The sequence below is a fragment of the Oryzias latipes genome, chromosome 14 (assembly GCF_053564925.1).
Source record: "Oryzias latipes strain Hd-rR chromosome 14, Olatipes_Hd-rR_3.1".
In the NCBI taxonomy this organism is placed as follows: Eukaryota; Metazoa; Chordata; class Actinopteri; order Beloniformes; family Adrianichthyidae; genus Oryzias; species Oryzias latipes.
Window position 1 is genome coordinate 14,204,974 of NC_136250.1, and position 19,241 is coordinate 14,224,214.

The following is a 19,241-nucleotide window of genomic DNA, read 5'->3' on the forward strand; positions in this document are numbered from 1 at the left end:
ATAGACCTACAGCTGCATAAAATCAACAAAAATCAACCAGAGAGACATTATTAAAGGGTGTGTTGTAGACTTTACAGAGCCCATAAAGTGACATGAAAGTAAACATTGTATTGGTTTCTCCTGCGCACAATGAAAGTTTCTAAACATTATTTTCCATGAAAATCTGTTAATGCAGCCATTAATACAAATACCAAATGGCATTTGTAAAACAGATTGTGTGCATTTCTGATTATTGAGACTGAATTAACTCCATACAGTTTGTCGTAGGAATCCAAATGCCAAATATAATTTAGAACCTTTGCGAAGTAACTACGACGATGCAGACGTCTGGCTCTGACGTTCAACACCCTGTAGGTCAACTTCTTGTAGAATTAGATGGACATTTTCTTTCCTTACATGCAGCCCGTTTTTAATGCACTTTGCATTCATCCACCTATGCCCATTGGGTTAAACATATAATATTACTTCTTCCTGAATAAAAGTGGTAACCTGATCAAAGCTGGTGCACCCCCTGGACCAAAACAAACCGCATGACTTAAAAACTCGTTTTTAAAGTGACTTTCAGAGACAACAGACTGACCAGGCTGGGAAAGCAAAGCTGCAAAGTCCTTGTAGGCGAGTCCAAAGGTAAAATAAAACTTAATTACCTCATGTAATGTCACTTTCAGGTACTGTAAATGACTCTGAAAAGGTCTCCTGTGCGCAAATGACCACTTAGTTTATGGTGCACACTAGATACTTTCTTGTGCGCACAAAAAAACCCTTCAATGTTACTTTAGAGCTCCGTACCGTACTCTGCTCAAAAAAAAAGTGCTCTATTAATTACCACCTTAACCCTTGTGCTATCTTAGATGACCCCATCCTTACATTGACGTGTTCTCCCTACCATGACAAAGGTGGATAAAGGTGGAAAGATTTCTTGTAATCCATGGACACCATTGAAGATCACAAATCATTGAAGAGAAAAGGTTCAGTGCACTGTCTAGTGGGTCTAGATGACCCAGCTCCCAATGTTAAAGTGCCTAGGATAGCACAAGGGTTATACTTGATGTGATTTTTACAAGTCACATCAAGAATTAAACTGATATCTGTGCTGCAGTCTTTCATAGTGACATTCTCTACTTACCCTCTTAAAAATGTCCCTTCTCATCATTCTCACATTATGTATATTCAGATTCTCAATCTCAACTTTAGCCTTTAATCTGACCAGCTCAGTGCACACAGTCTGTGCCATTTTTGCCGGCCTCACCAAGTCCCAAATTATCTTACTGTTGGAAATGCATTTTGCAGCTGAAACAAAGGGACACAGTGAGTCTAATAAGCCATGGCTTTAATCCGTCTTTCTCATCTCTTTGTTGTAAAGCTCTTTGACGCTGACTCGGATAAAGTATTTTTCTGCATTCTTTTATTTGTTGCGTGGTATCAAGGTTTCAAGCCTCAATCATGTCCACAATTTTGTGGTCTTCTCAGTGAACATTTACAGTAACAAAGGATCTGCTGAGGTTTGTGAATTCGAAATTTATCTCTTTAGTTTTTGCAAAATATGTTGAGAGTTTTAACATTTTGAATGACAGATTTAGAAGAATCATTTGCAAACTATTATGAAATTGCTGCTGGTTCTGGTTTTTGTCTTTGTGTACTGAGCGTTTTTCATTATTGCTTTAATGACTGGATCCTCGCCTTTGCTCTGTGTTGGACTCACTGCAGTGTTCAGGACTCCCTGCCATTGTGTGTTCCAGCTCTGTCCTGCCTCCTGTGAATGAGTAACTCCCATCAACTGTGGCACCTTCACATATTCTGGGCCTGTCAGCGTCTTGGTACCAGAATTTTTTGTACCTTTACCTCCTGAGTGTTTTCTGTTGCTGTTTGGACTTCGACCCTTTTTGGATTTGATCCAGTCTTTTGGCTCTGACCTCAGGAAGATTACCCGTTGCCCTAAACTTGTTTTCTGTGGATGGAAAGTCTTCAACTAATTTGGGAGATTCTAGCAGAACCCACCTTGCTTGGCCCTCTTGTTCTCCAGCAGGGTGTAGCCCTTAATACCATCTCACACTTAAGTAAATGCACACTCACCAAAATCTCACTCAAAAATACCCTTTTCGATTAAATTTTATGTCTATTAGTGATACCAAAGAACCTTGAGCCAGAGACTTGAGGCTTGACTTGCTTCTGTATTGGGAGTGCTGTGAAATGAAACGTTTTGTTTTGTTATTTTGCCTACACACGCTGCCAATAAGTAATTCAATGAAACTTTGGGACAATAACATTTTTATTTTTACTATAACATTTAAGATGGATATTAACTATGAAATAAATGCAAAGACATCAAACTTGATTTGGACTTGCAAAACAGAACTTGTGAACTGCTATGAGCACCTTTTGCAGCCTAATGTGTTGGTTCTTCTTTTATCCTCATCTCTTTCTTTGGATTTTTAGGCTTTTCTGTTACCCCTTATGCCTTACACCCTTTTCCTTTTCCTTGTCTTGTTCGTGCAGTGCAAAACTTTAAAAAAAGGACAAGATAGTAAAAATAACTAATTAAAAATGTTTAGCTCTTTAAATACAAAAGGAGTTTAAACAACATCAAAACACACCTTACATGTCCAGAGATCACGTAATCCTGGTTGTAACAATGAAATTTGCCCAACACAGAGGGTTTTCAGTTTCTGTTTTTTGGACAGGTCAGACATAAAAAAAGACATTTATGTGTGAAGGTTCGTAAGAATGTACATGTTGGCCTTAATCAACCTGGGCAGAGTAAAAAAACATGTGCAGGTATGTGCTTTGCTGCACGAAGAGGAAAGCTAAACCATTTAACCATGCAAATGTCCTGTATAATAGATGAGCATACTATCCGTGTGTTGGTTAAACCCCGAGGGAGGAAGAATGGAGATCACAGCAAAGGCAAAATAGTTTGCTTTACATCTTGTAGGTTTTCAGTCTGACTAATTCTTTGTTGATGGCAGGATTTTAGCAAAACTCAGCAGGTGACCAGCCAAATACCAGCCATTTGAGGAGTTGTCTGTTTTACGGTGTTGGACTCAAGAGGCAGAGGTACTCACAATCACCATGATACCATGGTGACCCAACTGCTGCGACTGGCTCTTCTGTCTCTTAGTATAACTCTGATCACTTTTACAGCACAAGGTACAGGTAAGTTATGCAACTAGGCCAAATGTTGGTTGCGATCTATGTGTTTGTCTATCCGTCTGTCTGTTTTTAGTAGTGCATGTGTTCTTTAACATACTTGACAGAAGACAAATGTTTCAGTTCTGCTTGCTCTTCTCCAAAATGACAACTGAATGAGGTCAAAACTCAAGCGATATCATTTTAACTTCTGATGAGTAGAGATACTACACAGAAGACTGTTGTCTGTGGCCATGGCAACAAAGAAAGGTCAAGCTGAAAGGGTTAAGGCTCTGTGTTTATAGGTGTGGTAGAGATGGTTCTGGATGTTTGCAGATTAAAGAATGACAGCCACTCTGACAGACCCAGTGTAATCAATCTTGCCGTGCCAGCTTGTGGGTCACATGACACTTCTTTTCTTTCTCCCCTCACGGCTGCATCTGTAGATACTTTTGTGTATCCTGTCCCAACCTCAACTGTGGAGATCAACCCGAACTGGGAGGTGTTGTACAGCAACACCAGTGTGTATGGGGTGGTGACAAATAGTGTGGTTTTGAAGTGTGGTACCACCCTGCCTGATTTGTACATATGGAGCTTCACTCAGCCTGGCACTGAAGCCATAAAAGCTGTGGTCTATAACCTGGGAAGAGGACCGAAGATCCAGAAGATAGCTAAGACCCTGGGGCAACTCACGATAGTCTTGAACAGTGCAGATGTGAGCATTGATAAGCTGCTTCTGGCTGCTAACGGCTTGTTCACGTGCCAAGCCTTCTACAACATTGACGAGGACCCTAAAGTCCACTATTACTATGTTCATCTCACTGTTCAAGGTAAGCTAAAAGTCTGTGTGGACTTGCGATTTTGCAAAATGTCTGACTTCAGGGTAAAGTTCTGGTAGAATACTAGTGCAGAGGAAAATATTCTCATGTGACAGTGACCTTTTCTTTTTAATACAGTCCCAGTCAGTAAGCCCATCCTCCTAATGACTGGCACTCCAGTGGAGGGATCCAAATTGTGGATGTACTGTAATGTGACCAATGGCACTGGACCCATTCAGTACGTATGGCAACATGAGACTCAAAATAAAAACATCACCAACTTGAACCAAAACAACAGCGTTGTCCATGTGGACGAGGTGAACAGGAACTACACTGGCTGGTACCGTTGTGTGGTCAGCAATGCTGTCAACAATGAAAGCTCAGATCAAGTCTGGCTGGACATTAAATGTATGTATTTACAAATCATGTCAGATAACCGTATGACGACTTTACATTTAGGCTTGTCCTTGGAAATGTGGGCTATGTGTTTTGGTTTTAACCACATACATATTTTTTTGGTTTTTATCTGTCCATGTTCAGTCTTTTAAACAATAAATTCGTTTAACCTTCAAAGAATCATTAGAGACTGATGGCTTTTGTTTTGATAAAATCTTTTACCAAAATTTGGTACACTGACATGGTAAAAAGCCAACAGTCTTCAAGACATTGGATTTCTTTTGATTAAGGCTTTTGTAAATTAAAGTTTTTATTAATATTATTATTATTTATTAAAAGGTTAGTTTAGTAAAGATGCATTGAAACTCCTCCTATGGATCTCATCATCTGTAGTTCATTTTCCCACTGTTGTCATAATTTTTCTTTCCTCAGTTGGTCCAGATGATGCTCACATAGACGTCTCTCTAAACACTATATCGGAGTGGCGATACACCGCTTTGGAAACAAAGAATGTTTCTTTGGTGTGTCAGGCCCAGTCCAACCCACCAAGTCAGTACCTCTGGTTCTACAACAACTTTCAGATCAACACCGGGCCACAGCTCAGCATCACCAAAATCCTGCGAAATGACACTGGCAACTACACTTGTTTTGCCCAGAACACCCACCTAAATACCAGCTCCAACAGAACCATCAGCCTGATGGTGTACTGTGAGTGTGACCATACTGAAAATCCCTTCTTAGAATGGAAAATATCTTAAAATAAAGAAACTCGGGTTGTACTAAAAAGATGGTTATCAAGCATTGGCACTAAAACTGTTTTAAAGATAAAATATTAGAGAGAGTTGCAAAATAGTAAAAATGTAAAAAAAAAAAAAGGCCCCAGACTACTGAAGGTTATCTTTAATCGTGTGAGATTTATATGCAGGTGTTAGTTCGACCATAGAAAATGACTTTGAAAAGGGATTCTAACTGACTTTATGATGTTTTCTGAAGCAATCCGATAGTATTTCTACTTAGTAGATCTGCTTTGGCTCATGAAGATCATGAATAAATCATTTTAAGTAATATTTTTTAAAAGTGGCAAAGGGCTGCAATATTACAGAACAATGAAGAAAACATTTTTTCCCTCTAATCTTGGTGCAAAAAGTCATGTAAACATTTTGCATGAACTTTTGCTAAACATACTTATACTCACTACTTTCTTATGGCTTCAGATCCTCCTGATGGATCTCCCTCCTGCTCTTTGGAGCCGGCTTTGAATCACACCTCCCTCAGACTGATCTGCTCATGGTCTGGAGGATTCCCCTCACCTGCCCTCAGCTGGACTGGAAATATCACAGGAGATCAGTCTGACAAAAAACAGCCAACAATTCCACTTAACAGCTCTGCCATTCTGCTGCCCTCTGGAGGCCTGACTCCCAACAACAGCTTGTTTACCTGTGTGGGCTCACATCCTGCTCTGAAACAGCAGACAGAGTGCAGCACACGCTCATGTGAGTAGATCGATCACAGCACAACAAAAAAGCACAACAGAAAAAGGACAGAACAAAGAATAGTTGTATATTTCCTCCTCCTTCAGATCTTCCTCCTGCAGAGCTACAGTGTTTTACCTATGTGAGCAACAACAAACAATTTCTGATGCTGTCTTGCTCCTGGGATGGAGGGATTCCAAAGGCCTTGTTGTGGTGGGAGGGCCCTGGGGGACAGAAGAAAAGTGGAGAAGAAAGCTCCAATATTTTGGTTCTCAGTTTTGGCACGGCCAGGAATGACAGAGCATACACCTGCTATGCTCAACACCCACTACTGGCTCAGCATAAAACCTGCCTTGTGACTCTAGGTCAGTGTTAGACAGAGTACTCACACTGCAGAATCACACTGTAGAATAGAAGTGCTGTACACTTGAAACAGATGGAAAACATCTACATTGCCACCTAGTGGTGAAATATATATTTTTTCTTTTTACTTTTTGTGTTTGATCAAACGGTTAAGTCAGAACTTTAAAAAAAAAACTGATGACTAAAGAGGAGGCTTGGAAGGCTGTGGAAGTTAACAATGGTTTAGGAAAAAAAGGAACGAAAACATTCAGTCAATTAAATGACATAATCTAATTGCAAACATGTCATGCTCAAAAATATTTCAGATAAAACTATACAACACTTCTAGAACGATTAAACTGGAGTTTGATTACATACAAAAACTAAATCCGAAGTAGAAATTAACAATGACGTTTGATATTTTTACATAACAGGGAGTAAAAATGAAGCATATAACCTTGACTTGAGTCATTTTCAAATCTAAATGTAAGAAAAACCTGTATTTATTTCTGGTTGCTCTATGTATTTAACATCCCTCTGCTTTAAACAGTCTCGGTAAGTAAGCCCATCCTCACATTGAGAGACGTTCCAGTCGAGGGATCCACAATACGGATGAGATGCAGCGTAAAAAATGGGACTGAACCGATCCAGTACATGTGGCAGCGTCAAACCCTCAATGGAAACTTCTCCACCTTCTCAGAGGGGAACCAGAGCTTCATCTTAATGACGTATATCAACAGGAACCACACAGGGTGGTACCGCTGTGTGGTCAGCAACGCCGTCAACACCGAGAGCTCTGACCCCTTCTGGTTGGACATCAGTTGTATGTATTTATTGAGCACACCGAAGATTTTTATTTTTAGTCATTTACTTTGTTGGTTACAGAAATTCCTGACATGGTTTGGGTCTAAATCATCCAAAGAAAGATGAATCACTTTTTTCACAGCAGCTTTGTTAGTTCCTTCTCTGAGGCAGAGAATAAAAAATGATGCAAAATGATGCTGAGTGTAGTCAGCAAACATGAAGATTGTACAACTCTCCCTGGTCTGAGAGTACTCTGTCACAGGAACCTGCATATCTGGATGGAAACTGAGAAGATATTATTCAGAGCTAAATGCCTCAATGACAAAAAGAGGATTTTGAGTAAGAAAAACAATAAAAGCTCTCCTGAAAGGATACAGGAGATTAAATTGTATCAGAAATGGTCTTACTAACCAATGAAGTTGACCTCCAATACATACGGATTTAGTAAGCATTCATGAGCCCATCTAGTAAATGACAGCATGAACTACAGTTTGTTGTCCAGAAGCACATCCAAATGCTGCACTGAAGAGAGATGTGGAGTTCATTTAGTCACTGGGAATTAAGTTTATTCTTTAAAATATAGGGGTGTAACGATTAATCAGTTTAATTGATCCATTTATGTTCCTTGAATCCAACCAGATCAATCTTTCTGATGCAAGTTGTTTAATCAAATCGATCTATTCCATTTTAAAATTGCTTCAAAATGAAATAAATCAATTATATCGACATTAGAAAATACCATTTGGATTGAAGCAGTTTATTTTACTATAACATAAAAAGGATTAAGCACATCCCAGCAGACAACACAAACGGGATGTATTCCTGATCGATTGTAAGTCAGTGAATCGGATCAAATATGGTCGTTTGAAAATGAACCAGTACTCACTATGAATTGAATTGTATCGGCAACCACAAATTATGATGTGAATCAGATCGCTGTTAAAATGAATCGTTACATTAATTCCTACTAAAATAGGAAAAGAAAGGAACACTGTGATTTTCTAAAAAAAAAAAGTCATGTAGGGACCTTTTGTCCAAAATCTCACCAGTCCAAGAAGCTACAAAACATTTGTAGCTTCTACAAAAATAGTAAAAGGTCTGTTTGTGTACAACAATTCACAAACACAACAATATTTTTCAGAATTTACCCTATTTTAAAGAAAAGTTCTTCTTATTAAATAAGATTCGATAAGAAATTTGCTAAAGACTTGATAAAATATGTGGTTGATAGGTTGATAAACAATGTTTTTTGTTTCCCTAGAAAAAATTTAAGAAAACAAATTTCTAATTTTCATTTTTATCTTCCTGGTGTCTCTTTTGTTTCTTCTCAGTTGGTCCAGACAATCCTCAGATAAACATCTCTCCAAACCCCATGATGGACCGGATTTACACCACTGTGGAGCTAGAGAATGAATATGTCACTCTGGAGACACAGGCTGTTTCTTTGTTGTGTCAGGCCCAGTCCAATCCACCCGGTCAATACATTTGGTTTTTCAACAACTCCCAGATCCACAACAGCTCACAGCTCACCATCCCCAAGATTCTCAGAAATCACACTGGCAACTACACCTGCTCTGCTCAAAACATCCACCTAAACACCAGCTCCAGCAGAACCATCAACCTGACTGTGTACTGTGAGTGTGACCTCCAATCGTGTTAACTGTTTTTGTGTCCCTCATGTTTTAATAGTTTTTTCAAGCGTTTTCTGCGAGGAAATGGAAGGCAAATTTCATTACTGTTATACACTTAATTCCATTTTTTATGTTTGTTTCCATATCAGACATAATGTCAAAGATACATATCTTATGTTTTTTTGTTCTCACTGTGAAAAACTAAACAAGATTTAAGGCAAAATAAGTGAGGATATAAGATTATTGTCTTACAGCCAGTTTAGTGAAAGCTCAAACGTGCTAACTTTTGCTGTTTTGTAAAAATATTTGTTTTTCACAATGACAGCTGCTTTAGTAGTCTGACCAATTACAGAAAAAGGTAACAGTTTTTGTAGCATCATTTCTACTTTATAAGGAAAAACTATTGTAGAATGAATGAAACCAACTTACAGAAAATATAGAATATCTTTAAATTATGGTAAGTGATGTTTGTATGTGTGAAACATAAAGAAAAATGCAAAGCCTTTTGCTTGGTTTTTCTGTCATGATGTTAAATATTACATGGATACCAGTGGGCAGGGGGGGAAAAAATTAATGCACTTTTTTAACTTCTTCCAGTGATGAAACCGCAAATGGATTGATTTGAGTCTATTTTAAGTTTGGAGTAATGAATGACTCTATTTCTTGATATTTTTTGCTAGCAGTGGAAAAATAAGGGCTAAACATATTAACCAGAACTAAAAAATGCTTAAAAAATGGCTTTTACTGTATGTATGTAAACTATATTTATGCCTACTCTCAACCATCATGGCCTTTTTGTTTTGCGTTGTCCCTGCAGACCCTCCTGCAGGCTCCCCCTCTTGCTCCATGGAGCCAGCTCGAAATCACTCCTCTCTCAGACTGATCTGTTCCTGGTCCGGTGGATTCCCTTCTCCTGTTCTACACTGGAGAGGAGATCTTGTACAAAATCTGTCTGATGCAAGACAGCAAACAAATCTACTCAGCACTTCAGCCATCCTGCTGCCCTCTGGAGGAAAGACTCTTAACACAAGCTTGTCTACCTGTGTGGGCTCACATCCTGCCCTGAAACAGCTGACAGAGTGCAGCACACGCACATGTGAGTGGAAAAGTCACACAACAAAACATAGAGATATTGGATTGTTTACCTTTCCTTCTCTTCCAGTTATTCCTTCTGCAGAGCTGCAGTGTTTTGCCCAAGTCACTGACAACAAAAAGGATCTGATGCTGTCCTGCTCCTGGGATGGAGGAGCTCCAAAAGCCTTCATATGGTGGGAGGGCCCCGGTGGACAAAATAAAGGAGGAGAAGAAAGCTCAAATGTCATGCTTATACGCTATGATACTGCCCACTTTGAAAAACCCTACACCTGCTTTGCTCAGCACCCACTTCTGCTCCAACCCAAGACCTGCAGACTGACTCTGGGTCAGTACCTATTCTCACATGCAGTACGACAAACAAAACAGACTAGGTTTGCGAATTAGACCTGCATGAGTGCAGAAGTCTGCAGTTCATGTAAGATTAGGAAAGAATAAGTTTTTTTCTGTAGATTAGACAAAATCGTGTGTATAAATTATACATGTAGCATTCTCATAAAGGTCTGGATACATCACAGGAAATTTTAGTGCGTCATCTGCAGCACAGCTTCAAATCAAGGCTTGGTGTGTTCCGTTTCTTTCCCTTTGACCTAAAACCAGCAGGTTATCTAAAAGGTCCAGATGCCATCAGTAGTTTTCAAAATAAGGCTGGTTTTCCCAGTTTCCTTGTAGAAAGATTACAGTTTATTTAACTCTCTCTACACAGATGCATGTAAAAAAGGAATGCATTTATGTTGCAGCAGTGCAACAAAACTGATTTACTTGTTTGCCTTCAGTGGAGCACCTTATGGTGTTGCTACTGAAGCAGATACTGTCACACATGTATTAACCAGAATAAGTCAGAAATGGGTTTCCTCGCCTGCAGGGTCACAGATTAATGGATTACACACATTGTAAGGTCTTACCAGTACTTTGAAGTTTTTATCTGTAGTTGAGCTGCCTGTTTAGCGCATTGTGATCAAGCATACTAGCAAATTCTGAATTCTCATGCAGTAAAAGAACAGCCAGAGGTTTTCTCAAATAAAAGTCATGTGTTTGGGACTTTTAAACATGTTATTGGTGTATTTTCTGATGAAAGAGGACATATATTAAGAAAATTAAGCTCAAAATCGCATGTCTGAGTATTTCTTTATCCAAATAGTTGGGAATCAGGAGCAGATGAAAACATGCAGTCTGAAAAAGAACATATTTGTGACAAAGAGAAAATACAATAGGCGGGACACAAGCCCCCTGCTCTGAACTTTAAGGAATAGTGAGAGGAATGGGAGGCTGGGTTGCTCTGTGCCAACGGTCCAACAAATCAGAAGTAATGAACTACTGCCGCCCTGTGGAAAGTATGTCATAGAAAACAACTCAAGTTTACAGATTTTGGCTAAAAATGGCATAATTATAATGGCATAATTAATAAAAGACCACTAGGAACATTTTTACAATAGATTAAAATATGATTGGAGTGGGTCTTTAAGTTTCAAAAAACACATTCTTATGAAATTTTAAGACTCTGATTGCCAACCTCTGATAAACCAGGAATAAAAATTGACCATAAAGTAATATCTGCTATAATTGAAAACAACAACTTTCTTACATGTGTGAATCTTTTCCAAAAACAGTCCCTGTAAGTAAACCCAACCTCCTGGTTACCTGGTTAGATGCTCCAGAGGAAGGATCCACAATGTCGATGCGCTGCAATGTGGCCACTGGAGCTGGACCCATCCAATACATGTGGCAGCGTGACACCCCCACAGGAGACTTCACATCCTTCGCAGAAGGAAACAGCATCATCATCAACAAAGTCAACCGCAGCTTCACAGGCTGGTACCGCTGTGTGGCCAGCAACTCCATCAGCAGTGAGAGCTCTGACCCTTTGAGGGTGGACATCATCTGTAAGGTTCAACTCACACATTTTCAGCAGAAAACTGTGTTGAAATGAAAAAGTTTGTGAATTTGAGTGTTTATAGATAAATTCAGCTTATGCTTACCCAGGATTAATAATCGGTTTGCAGTTCATCTTATTTTACCTATGTTAGTTTCTTATTACACTCTCGTCAGCAGAGGGTTTGGGTCAGGAAAGTGTTCAAGAACGATTTAAATGGACATTCTTGACAGCGCATTTAGCTCAAAGTGTTCACACTGGACAAGCATGGATGGACAACTTCTTTTTTTTCTGTTTCTTCTGCTTACCAGCACATTTCTGCCACCTGCAGTTGGAAGAGGTTTGGTAAAAATGATCAAAGCCGTGTAAATCTTGTGAATCTCGCTCCAGGCTTTTCCTTTCACAGTTCTATTCTGATACAGTATTTTGAAAGTCTAGGTGTCATATAATTCTGGCCAGGCACAAACTGCAATAATTAATTTCTCCTCTGTCAACAATTTTTAAATAGTTGGCACTTCCATGAATTAAAAAGGAAGCCATCCATGTGTCACTACCTAATCTGAGTCCCCGATCAGTCAAAGTTCAACCTGGTTTAACTTTCAACACGCATTCAAGGACGCTTGTTTTGTACATAGAGCCCGAAAACGATTGTAGAAACTTGAATAGCTACACGTGAATGCGAGAGTTTTGAACACAGAAGCCCAAAACACACATTTATGTACGTTTACTTAGACTTTTCTTCAGATGTGGCTGCTTGAGGGCACCTTGCCAAGGCTGGTGTGAATGTAATTTGATGTTTTGATATTAAAAAACTTTTTTTTTTTTTTTTACTTTTGAGGAGCCATAAACTACAGATACCTTGAAGGTGGAGAACCACAGGCATTTTGATGAACTCCTGTTTTTTAGTGATTTTCTTAATTCCACCTGGGTATGAATAGACTATTTTTGGATGAAACTGAAATGAAAACTAAAAAAAGACAATACCAAAATCTCACAGATATAGTACATGACACAAATTTAATTATAACAATCTGGAGTGTTTTTGGCAAGCACACATCTCACTCATTTCCTAAGTGTTTGCTCTAACTTTCTCTTCAGTTGGTCCAGATGATCCTCAGATTGATGTCACTCCAAAAACTGTTTTGGAGCGAGGATACACGGCTCTGGAAAAAGAAGCTGTTTCGCTGGTGTGTCAGGCTCAGTCTAATCCAGCAAGTCAGTACATCTGGTTCTACAACAACTCCCAGATTACCACTGGGCCACAGCTCACCATCACCAAAATTCTGCGTGTGAACGCTGGCGACTACACCTGCTTAGCCCAGAACACTTTCCTCAAAACTCGCTCTAAAAGAGCCATCAGTCTGACTGTGTACTGTAAGTGTGACCATGACCACCAGTCATCTTGATCCGTCTAGTTTGAACCATTTTTTGGGGTAAATCAATGTACTCCAAAAAGGTATCAATTACACTTTTTGCAGACCCTCCTGATGGATCCCCCATTTGCTCCGTGGAACCAGCTTTAAATTACACCTCACTAAAACTGATCTGTTCCTGGCCTGGTGGATTTCCCTCACCTGCTCTCCAGTGGAAAGGAGATCTTGTAGATCAGCTAAATTCACAGGACAGCTCTACCATTCTGCTGCCCCCTGGAGGCCTGATTCCCAACAACAGCTTGTTTAGCTGTGTGGGCTCACATCCTGCCCTGAAACAGCAGACAGAGTGCAGCACACGCACTCGTGAGTTTTAAAACCTTACAGTCGAAAATATTAAAGAGTGATGGAAAGAACAGAAATAATCAACCATTTACTGCTCCCCCTCCAGTTCTTCCTCCTGCAGAGCCGCTGTGTTTTGCCTACGTGACCAACAGCCAACAGCAACTGATGTTATCCTGCTCGTGGGATGGAGGGGCACCAAAGGCTTTTGTGTGGTGGGAGGGCCCTGGGGGCCAAAGCAAAGGTGGTCAAGAAAACTCCAACATCCTGGTCCTTCGTTACGGTACTGCTCGCAGTGGGGAACCCTACATCTGCTATGCTCAGCACCCACTTCTAATCCAACCCAAGACCTGCAGACTGACTCTGGGTCAGCACTCATTCTCACAACACAAAAGCACACGTGTGATTGGTCAATCAAACTAATGAATGTATTTTTATGAGTAGAGGCCCCCGTGTTGTTGACCCAACGCAGAGTCATCTCTGTCTACGAAGGAACTGATGTGCAGCTAACCTGTAATCTGAGAGCTAACTATCTTCCTGTCAACGAAATCACCTGGTTCAACAATCGAGGTGCTGATATCCGTGACACGTCAAAGTACATGCTGCTGCGAACATCTGCATGGGCCAATCTGACCGTGAGAGACACAGACGAAACTCAAGACAGTGGAGAGTACAGGTGCTCCACTTCAAATGCTGTTGGAGGAGCAGAAATCAACGTCACTCTGGTGGTTAAAAGTAAGGCGCTTTGTTATATACCCTTTATCTAAACATATCATTCAACAAACTGATCTTTATTTGCCACCACATGGTTTTCTAAAGGTTGAAAATGACTGATGAAGTGGGACAGGCATATTGACAGGAGTTTACTTATTCTACCATAATAATGTTCCCAACAATGCTCTTCTTTTTAACTTTAATATTGAACAACAGAAAGACTGTTAAAACAAACAAACTATGCAATCAGGTAAACGTAATCCTACAGCTTTGAATGTCGTGCATGTTGGTGTCGTTCACCTTAAAAAACAATGAAGGAAAACATTTCTACAAGTGAAGAAATAAATCAAATCAGGCACGAGAACTAGCAACAAAGAAAATGTCAACAGTCTTGATGTAAACATGACTTAGGAAAGCAAACACAAAACCTGAACCGCATGTAATATAACTAGAATTCTGTGTATGTACTACCTACAAATGGTTTGGGCTACCCACCATTATTTTTGCAATTGTATCTGTGCTGCACTCCACTCCTTATAGTTAGGGTTAATTCAAAATACTCTTTACTCATGGAAAAATGATTTAAACGCAATGCATTGTGGTTTATATTCATAAATATTGATGATATATATGATATTGGTGATTAGTGTGGCAATTTGGACCCAACCTGGATGTAATGCTTCGTGGCAGGAGGCTAAAGCCATATGCGCTATGCTAACACAAAAGCACCATGCCGTGGGCGGCCGTGGTGCAGCGGTAGGGTGGCCGACCCATGATCGTAATATGGCAGGTTCAATTCCCGCTTTGCACGCCCATGAGTCGAAGTGTCCTTGGGCAAGACACTGAATCCCACCTTGCCTCTGGTGGTAGGCAGGCGCCTGTGTTTGCCAGCTGAGCTGCCACCAGTGAGTGAATGTGTGTGTGACTGGGTGAATGGGTCTGTGACTGTAAAGCGCTTTGTCCTTGTAGGAAGAGAGGCGCTAAATAAGTATTTGCCATTTACCATGCATTGATTTTACTTCATTATGTTTTTAATCTTTAATGTTTAATTTTTGTGTTTGGAAGTTTGGAAGAACGCTCCATTGTTGTGTCTTTTTCACCTCTATATCAGAATATCCCATGCCACCCAACGCCACCCTCATCAGGGTGATGTACAACAGTCGACAACGGCAGCAAGTTGAGGCAGAGTGGCAGGTTGAGAGTGGGGATAATGGAGGCTGGACAGGATTTTTCCTCGAGTACCGCAAGGTGTCAGAGCGACCTGGAAAACGGGGAGGCAGCAATAGCTCACAACAGCAGGTGCAAGAGAGTGCTGCTTCCCAAGACTGGTACAGAATCATCATTCAGGATCCAGAGACCAGGAGTCATACGGTTTATGGTTTGATACCCACTGTTACCTACCAATTCCGCATCACAGCCGTTAACTACCACACTTTTGGACATCCTTCTGCAGTAAAGATTCCAGGTACAAAACGGGCATTAGAGTGCATTAATGTGTTAAACTTTTTAACCCCAAAAATTAGAATTTTTAAAAACCAATTGATGAGTAATGTTTGCTACAAAATTGTGTTTCACAATTTCACAGAGACCACTTCTTGTGAAAACCATATTTCTGAACTGTCTGGGTTAAATAATTCAAGTAAGATAAATTAAAATGTAAATTATGGGTTGGAACTTAAAATGAATTCTGGAACTCAGTAGTCATTGGAAGTTCCCAGGGTGGTGATATCTCTCAGGCAATTTGGCCAACATACAGAGATTTCAAAGGTTTTTAAAGTGTATAAGGTACAACGGTAATGTGTTGCAGGGGAGCAAAAGCATGATGTGTATCCCACTGTGATTGGAGCAGCAGTGGGGGGGATGATTTTTGCAGCCATTCTGATGTCTCTCCTGCTTGTGTACATTGTCCGAAACCGCAACAACAACCCCCGTGAGTCCCAGTAACTTTTACTCCCCACTATAAAAAATCTTCTGAAACATGAGCTGGGCCAACACCCTGTGTCTCTTTCCTCAGGACTGCATGACATGCTGTTTGGCTCGTGAGTATTAAATAACCAATCTGCATTTCCGTCTAATGCTGCGTTCACACCGCCCTAAGCAACGCGCCATGAAAAGTCGATGTTAATGCATGTTTCGGACTTCCGCGTTCAAAACTCTCATCTTTAACCCAGCTACGCAGGTTTTTACGACCGTTTTTGAGCCTCAGTTATAAACATGAGGCCATTGAACACACATTGCCAATTAAACCAGAACGAACTTTGACCATTTAGAAGCTTGGATTTGGTTTTGAGGCATGGATTTGTTTTTTCTGGTAAACCCAGACACAGAAACAAGCCTGACAATATCTGTGTTTGTTTTTCAAATACAGATAAACCACGGCTACTTAATCCATATTTGCGTTTGCAAGGGCGCTAGCAATAAACAGAATTGGTCCTGTTTAGTACCCAAATCATGAGATTTGCACTGCTTCGACATTTCGCACCAAGCCTCCTCCAACTGTAGGTGGCAGACATGTGATAGTAAACAATAGAAAACGAGAAAGAAGAGGAAGCCCCTCCCTGCTTGTCAAGTGTGAACACCATGGGCTATACATGTGTTCAAGAACTTAGAGCAACTGCCCTGTGTGCATGTGGCTTTGGTACACTGGTGCTCCCTACTTGCGAAATTGTTGAGACAATGGTCTTTTTGCGTTTCTAGGCAGCACAGCCGGTCAAGGGAGAACATCAACTTCCCAGAGGATGAGGTGGTTGGTAGATCAGAGGGAGGAAAAGATTAATCACCTAATCCAGGCAAGAGAAAAAAAATGGTCCCCATGGCTACTCAGCACTGAAAATAAATCTCTGCATGATGCAGAGAACCTTTACATTTCAATAAAGCACAGCTGCTGCTATTAAATAGCTTCTAAATAAATATTATTTTGTTTTTTTCTAGGTGATCCCAACACTTTCCCACATCTTTGACTTACTCAACTGCTGCCCACAGGAGCTTACAGGCACCAATGTTTTCTTTAAGACCACATACTCCGAAACATCTGCTTAAGTCAGTTAAAACTTTCTGTCAGCAATGTTTTATAGAAAATGGAAAAATCATCTATGGCTGAAAGAAAAGGATCAAGGGACCTCAACTTTTTGCCTTCATGAAGTTTTGTCGAAAGAAATTACAGATTATATGTTTTTCTAAAATAACCTCAGATTCATTTCAAGATGTTCAATTAAGCATGTAAAAGGTTCTTAGTGTGCAAGCTTGAGTGATTCTGGATGGAAGGCATTATACCATAGCATTCAAAGGTCTTGTAGCTCAAATAACAGACCGCCACAGAGCCAAAGTCACACATGTACGCTGAAGTGAAGTATAGAAACATGTTAGACACGTGCTTTAATCTTGTCAGACAAAAGCCCAAGATTTTTGCCCCTTATTTAGAAAAAAAGTTATAATTGAAAGCTTTTCTAAAAAAAAATTAAATAAAAATTAGATGATGAAGCATTCATTAAAAGCACAAAACTGTACTTCTCTTAAGAATGATGCACTGAAAACCTTGTTTCATTATGATTTCTAAAACAAATAAATGTTGGTATTATCCTCTCGTTATTTCTGCTATTTTGATTGCATTCAATCATGATCTTACAAGTTATATTCAGATGTTTTGTCCATGAAGAAGAGCAGAATACTTGACTCCCAAATTGAATCCATTCAAACATCTTTCCCCAAATTTGCAAATGTACCATTCTGGCCTGGCCAAACACGCCACTCTAAAACCACAGACATTTGAGCCTTAGAGATGCTTGATGACACACAGCTTAAATATCACTACTTACATGTTCTACATAGAGGTGCACCATTGTATCTGTTTGTATATACTGTAATAATGCAGTTTTCAAAAGTCTGACACATATTCAAATTTTTAATAATATTACACCACCTAAAGAAGTTTACTCCAAGTGTGGCCCAAACCTACAGAGCCCGTCTGATGTCATAGTATAAAAAATAAATTGTAGCAATTAAGTAGATGTAACATGGAAAAAAATACTAGTTTGTGGCCACAAAAATATTAATAGTAAAGTAAACATGATGACAACATTTTTGGTCTGTTTGTTAAGAAAATTGACGTGGAGTAAAATACCATGAAGGACAGAGACAGTATGATTGAGTTTTCACTAATACACACAGGTGGTTTGGCAGAGATTTTTATGCCGGATGCCCTTCCTGACTCAACACTATGTTTTATCCAGGCTGGGGACTGGCACAGGAGTCCCCATCCATCCATTGCTGTTTTATTTTGTCAATGCTGATGCCTACACCAGTGGTTGTAGGGGGGAAGGTGGGGCACACAGACGCATGAATCAATGGTGGAAACATGTTTTTGGACTTTGGGAGGAAGGTGGAGAGGTCAGAGAAAACAATGAAAACATGCAAGCTCCACACAGTGAAGATCCATGGCTTTTCTGCTGTGAGAGTGGAAGCCACTACACCACTGTAAAGCCAATTTTTGCAGTCATTATTCTGATTTCCTTTTTTTATTTAAAAGAAAAACCTATGAAAAGATAGTTATAGTAAAAGTTAGCTCAGGAGCGAGAGTGATTCCAGATTGCAAATGGCTCCTCTGTGCTCCTTTACTTTGCCATGGACCTCGTCTGTGGCTCATCTCGAACCCACAGCTGTCCTCCAATTCCATCTGGATGAAGTCCATCTGCTACACTATTAAAACATGTAGTTGTAGAGTTAATTCTACAATTCTAATTCTTCTCTAACAGTCTATATCGCCTGTCCATCCTGGGAGAGGATCCCTTCTTCATGTGGACATCACATGAAGAAGGGATCCTCCCGAACCTGTTTTTTAAGGAGTTTTTCCTTACTGAGAAGGAGGATCTAACGGTTGAGATGTCCAGTTTAGCTTAGTCTTTTAGTTTAGTTTAGCGATTTCATATTGTATTTATGACTGATTTCATGGTAAATGGTAAATGGCGTATTCTTGTATAGCGCCTTTCTTCCTACAAGGACAAAGCGCTTTACAGTCACAGACCCATTCACCCAGTCACACATTCACACACTGGTGGCGGCGCCGCTGGCAAACACAGGCGCCCGCCTACCACCAGAGGCAAGGTGGGGTTCAGTGTCTTGCCCAAGGGCACTTCGACTCATGGGCGTGCAAGGCGGGAATCGAACCTGCAATCTTACGATCATGGGTCGTCCGCCCTACCGCTGCACCACGGCCGCCCCAAATGTACTGGTATGAAGGCCCTTGAGACAACTATTGTTGTAAT

General features: G+C 40.2%; 1 protein-coding gene across 1 annotated transcript; it reads left to right on the top strand.

Annotated features, from left to right (window-relative positions):
- The first annotated feature begins 2,960 nt into the window (after nt 1–2,960).
- On the top strand, nt 2,961–17,448 carry LOC105355625 (hemicentin-1-like). The gene is made up of 20 exons (XM_023962909.2): nt 2,961–3,153; nt 3,573–3,956; nt 4,083–4,352; nt 4,773–5,048; nt 5,555–5,833; nt 5,920–6,177; nt 6,705–6,977; nt 8,290–8,592; nt 9,407–9,685; nt 9,752–10,009; nt 11,292–11,564; nt 12,653–12,928; nt 13,033–13,290; nt 13,376–13,633; nt 13,711–14,001; nt 15,092–15,445; nt 15,788–15,910; nt 15,995–16,019; nt 16,678–16,769; nt 16,912–17,448. The coding sequence occupies exons 1-19, from the start codon at nt 3,078–3,080 to the stop codon at nt 16,754–16,756; spliced, it is 4,593 nt and encodes a 1,530-aa protein (XP_023818677.2). The 5' UTR covers nt 2,961–3,077; the 3' UTR covers nt 16,757–16,769; nt 16,912–17,448.
- Nucleotides 17,449–19,241: the final 1,793 nt, after the last annotated feature.

Excerpts from the sequence above, each read along its gene's own strand:
- LOC105355625 (XM_023962909.2), top strand. The coding sequence starts at position 3,078 with ATGGTGACCCAACTGCTGCGACTGGCTCTTCTGTCTCTTAGTATAACT. Across the intron at positions 6,178-6,704 it reads AACCTGCCTTGTGACTCTAG|TCTCGGTAAGTAAGCCCATC; the intron begins GTCAGTGTTAGA and ends TGCTTTAAACAG. Across the intron at positions 9,686-9,751 it reads AGAGTGCAGCACACGCACAT|TTATTCCTTCTGCAGAGCTG; the intron begins GTGAGTGGAAAA and ends CTTCTCTTCCAG.